The 4,990-nt window shown below is 36.7% G+C and overlaps 1 protein-coding gene across 2 annotated transcripts in view; it reads right to left on the reverse strand.

The window, feature by feature from the left end:
* FBXO47 (F-box protein 47) overlaps nt 1-4,990 on the reverse strand; it is a 36,133-nt gene that overhangs the window by 21,906 nt on the left and 9,237 nt on the right. For both annotated transcript variants that reach the window (XM_006155872.2, XM_014590714.2), the window contains 2 exons: nt 2,852-2,928; nt 1,350-1,427 (listed from right to left, as the gene is read on the reverse strand). In XM_006155872.2, the coding sequence (XP_006155934.1) occupies nt 1,350-1,427; nt 2,852-2,928 (155 nt within the window). The remainder of the gene's footprint in view (nt 1-1,349; nt 1,428-2,851; nt 2,929-4,990) is intronic.

Raw genomic sequence — 4,990 nt, forward strand, 5'->3', positions numbered from 1 at the left:
TCCTGGACCTGGTGGCTTGCTTTCTCATTTTCTCTCTCTCTCTCTTTCTTGCTCTCTGTCTTCTCTGGTCAAATTAAAATAAGTAAATAAATAAAGTTAAATACATTTTAAAAGCATTCTTTTATTTAAATTTATTTATTTACTTATTTTAATTTGACCAGAGAAGACAGAGAGCAAGAGGAAAAGTGAGAAAGCAAGTCACCAGGTCCAGGACTTGAACCTCGGTCAGCCATGTGGAAATCTACCACTCCACCACCTGCTGACCTGACCTGACCTGACCCAACAGTTTTACAGTTGACTGGAAACTCCTAGAACATTGAGATAGAGTTAATAAATGTCAAATTTAAGCTTTTTTTTTTTTTCAGATGTTTTTGTCTTAGGGTGCATGTACTGGCTAGAGAGAGACAGAGGAAGTGAGAGAGAAATCACTCCCCAGGGGGATGGCCACACTGCATGCCTCCTCTATTCTCCTGGGATCTTGGGCATACATGCACATGCACCTGGCAAGAGTTTCAAGCCATTGGGTCTGGGACTGATTGGCTCTCAGCCATGTGAGAGCCCAGTGATGCAACTGCTATAGCCCCAAGTTAAACTCTTTAAAAAAAAAAAAAAAGAGTTTTGTTTTTGTTTTTGTTTCTTTGTTTTTGCTATAGGGTGTATGGGCTCGCTAGGGAGACAGAGACATAGAAAGCGAGAAATCATCCCCCACAGGGGGAATGGTCATATCACAACCCCTTTTCCTCCATTCTCCTCTCAGGATCTTGAACACACATGTACATGCCCTTAAGTCACTGGGTCTGGGATTTGAACTGCAGCCAATTATGTGGGAGTCCAGCAGCATAACCATTATGCCATTTGCTGGTCCCAAGTTAAACTTTGTTTTGTTTTGTTTTTTAAGAGTTTTTTGCCTTAGGGTGCATGCACTGGCAGGAGAGAAAGAAAGAGACAAAGACAGTGAAAAGGAAAGTGAGAAATCATCCCCCAGGGTTGATGGCCACTCCGCAATCTCTTCTCCATTCTCCTCCCAGGATCTTGGGCATGCACACACACACACCTGGCGTGATTTTGCAGCCACCAGGTCCAGGATTTGACCCACGGTTGGGCATGTGGAAGTCCAATAATTTAACTGCTATGCCATCTGCTGGTCTCCCAAGTTAAATATGTTTTACCAGTGGGAAATCCAAGAGGAAAATCTGAGATGGCACACTATTAGATTAATACATTCTCAAATCTTTACAATTTTATTTTGCTAGGATTATTATAATTTCTATCAACCTGTAGAAAGATTACATGCTCTACTTGTTAACTATTTAAAAAAGATTCCTTTCTTCTTTAATTAAAAAACCTACCTGCAAAAACATGCCATAGCATGATAATCCTAAACATTGCATAGGAGCTGCACAGCCACTGAATTTAAAACAGGAAACCTGCAAAGAGAACAACTGTTAATTCCTGCCTTTCAGTAGAACTGTACAATGATTTGATAGCCAAACTTAATGGAAATAAGTAAGGAAATCTTCAGTATATATTCTGACTAGCATTGTGTTACATAGGTGGGGATTACAAAAGAAATACAAAAACAAAACTGTTGCTCTGAAGGAACTCACTATTTAGGAGAATAACATATACACATGTGAAATGATCATAACTCAGGTTTTAGATGTTAAAAATCACTGAATAAATACTATGTGAGACAATATGAAAACAGAGATAAGATAAATCTAGGAATGATCAAAAAAGATTATGAAGGAAATAAGTGAAATAATGTCTTGAAGTAGAACTCAGATAAAAAAATAGGAAGGACTGGTGAGGGAAAAATAAAGACAAATCCATGGAAACAGAATAAACACTATTTGGTAAGAAAGATATAACCAGCTTAATCAGGTTCAAAGCAGTAGGATGTAAGGCTGCATTATGGGGAAACCCTAAATATCAACTAGAGACTTTGGATGTTATCTTGCTGAAATTGAGTAGCCACTGAAAGATTCTTAATCAACCAATTTATCTTGAGGAATCTGACATTTTAGGATTTCAACATATAGAAAGGTTCGGGAGTGAAAGAATGGACCACGGAAAGGTCACCTGGGAAGTTGCTGCAATGATGTAGAACACAGCTCAATGCAAAAACTGACATGGAAAAAGTCAGTGCCCCCGAAACACTGCATACCCCGAGGGAGTATGTATACAAGAGATGGCAGTGTGTTTGGATATGTAGAGTAAAATTCAAAGTTTTATGTGGAGATTATACCCAAACATACTGATACACATTTCCAAATCTATTATCATAAAGTTTTGCTATTTTGTATATTAAATGTCTTCCTACATTTTATACATTTAAACAGATTTTAATATTCAGAAATTATTTTATCTTAATACAGTATTTAGGTCACCACTTTAAAACTTCCTCAGGATTCCTATGTGGGATAAGATAAATGTGAACGATGTGCTTAGTTATATATATTGTTTTATGATAACTAAAAGACTACCAGCCAAGGTGGTATGCTGACTAACACTGCTACTTGGGTGGCCCGGGTTTGATTCCTGGCCCATCCTAAAAAGCTGGGTGCAGTGGCATGCACCTGTAATTCCAGCTGAGGAGGATCATGACATAGCAAGACCTTTTCTAAAAAATGGCACATCTTTTGGGTGTGGGGTAAGCTTTTCTATTAAAATTTCTTTATTCCAAAAAAAAAAAAAAATAGGTGAACAGTATTTTAAATTACCATCATTTTAGTACTGAGTCACGAAATTCTGCTACTAAAGATAGGCTAGAAATGAGTGTAAGACATTAGTAGTAGAATATCTTTACTGCAAATCAAGATTATGAACTAGTTCAAAAGTACGATCTTACTTCTATGAGGATCTTGTGAATGTACTTTAGCCGTTCCTTTGTGGGTAGCAGCAATGTGCATCTTTTAAATAGTAGACCTGAGAAAGTAATGAAATACAAGGAAAAACAACATCAAAGCAATTAATTTAAGAATACCAACAGAGCACAGCATCATATTTTCTGAAAGTCAAATATGGTGTACCAGAGTAGACCATGTCTTTTTTTTTTTTTCCCCATAATTTTTGCTATAGGGCTTGTATGCTCACTGGACAAAAAGAGAGGCAGAGAAGGAAAGTGAAAAAACATCCTCTGGGGGAATGACCATGTCATAATCCCTTCTCCTCAATTCTCTTGGGATTCTGGACACACACACACACACACACACACACACACACACGTTGTGTTTTTCAAGCTACCAGATCTAGGATTCTATCTATGTAGTCAGCTATGTGGGATCTAGCTGCTTTAACCATCATGGTACCTGCTGTCCTTTTATGGTTTTCATCAGAAAGTTTGGGAAGAAGAATGCATAATGTTTATACTATTGATATATGGCATTTACCAAGTGACTCTGATACTTGTCTATGGGGCCAACACATAAAATCTTGCAAAAGTTGTAAAATGGATACTATAGGACATATGTGAAAAAAGCATTTAGGTTTTAAAAAATAGAACGGGTTGGGGTCGGCAGATGTTGTGGTGGTTAAGGATGCTGTACTCCCACACGGCCGACCATGGTTCGAGTCACGGGTCTGGTGGCTTGCTTTCTCACTTTCTCTCTCTTGTTCTGTCTCTCTCTGGTCAAATTAAAATAAGTAAATAAAGTTAAAAAAAACTTACTTCATGGAAAAATAGAATGAGGTCAGTTGGTGGTATAGTTAAGATAGCTAGATCTCGAGGTCGGCAGGTGGAGTGGTGGTTGAGGCGCTGGACTCCCACGTGGCCAATCATGGTTCAAGTCCTGGACCTGGAGGCTTGCTTTTTCCCTCTCCCTTTCTCTCTGTCTCTTTCTGGTCAAAATAGAAGAATAATGATAATAAATATAATTAAAAATAAATAAATCATTTAAAAAAGAAAAAAATAGGTAGATTTCACATGGTGGGCTGTGTGGCTTGAGTCTCAGATCCAGCAGTTTGAAAGACCTATGGGTCCTGCATATATGTGGCCCCACTCAAAATACAGAAAGAGAGAAACGGAAAAGGAATTGTGGCATGACCATGCCCCATGGGGAGTGCTTTCTCGCTCTCCCAGCCCCATCTCGATCTCTCTCTCTCCAGAGAGTGCACACACTCTGGCAAAATTAAAAAAAAAAACCTGATACAATGATAAGATATAGAGATTCATTAGGGAAATTATTTTGTCTTTATTCTGTAGGAAACAAATTCCAATATCTCATGAAATAAACCTCATATCTATAAAGAAAATTGTTTTAAGAGCTGTTTAAGTAAAACCTGTAAAGAACAAGAAAAGTGATTTTGTATTCTTTTTTCTAAATATAAAAATTTTAAGTAATAAATACTTGAAATTTCAAAAGTTAGATGTTATTTTTGCTCACAAAAAGTATCCAGTTTGGATGAACTATCTCTTGTCCTTCAAAGATATCCTTTTATGGGGTTTGCATGTTAAGAATGCATAGGATTTTGTGTTCAGACATTTAAAAAAACCCTTCAGTTTCTCAGTGAGATATGTAACTTGAATTACAGTGACAGGAAGTATATGATTTTCCTCAAACTTTAGGAGTTCTATTTTCCTAAAATGGTAATACACTGTTAACATTCCTGCACAGGCAAATGTCCTCAACTAAAAATAAAATATATGGTAGGAAAATATATACCTGGATATCATGATTTTCTCCAGTTTTTCATCTTTTGTGCATTTACTTCTTTACATAATATAACTACTTTATATAAAGCTGAAGATTCTATAAGACTCTAATTTATCTTTAGAAGTTGCTATGTTTGGGTACCACATGACCAGAATTTAGTTTTAAACATAAATGCTCCTTAATTTTGTATATAAAAAGAATTTTCAGTGTTTGGTTTTAGGCTGAGTTCTTTTCCTTGCATACTTTGGCATGCAGTCAGTCCCATGGCATATCATAGCTAGGGAATTGTAAGCTATAATTATATGTCGGTTGTCTTTTCTAAAATAAAACTTATA

Source organism: Tupaia chinensis, unplaced genomic scaffold (assembly GCF_000334495.1).
Source record: "Tupaia chinensis unplaced genomic scaffold, TupChi_1.0 Scaffold000477_1, whole genome shotgun sequence".
NCBI classification, from domain to species: Eukaryota; Metazoa; Chordata; class Mammalia; order Scandentia; family Tupaiidae; genus Tupaia; species Tupaia belangeri.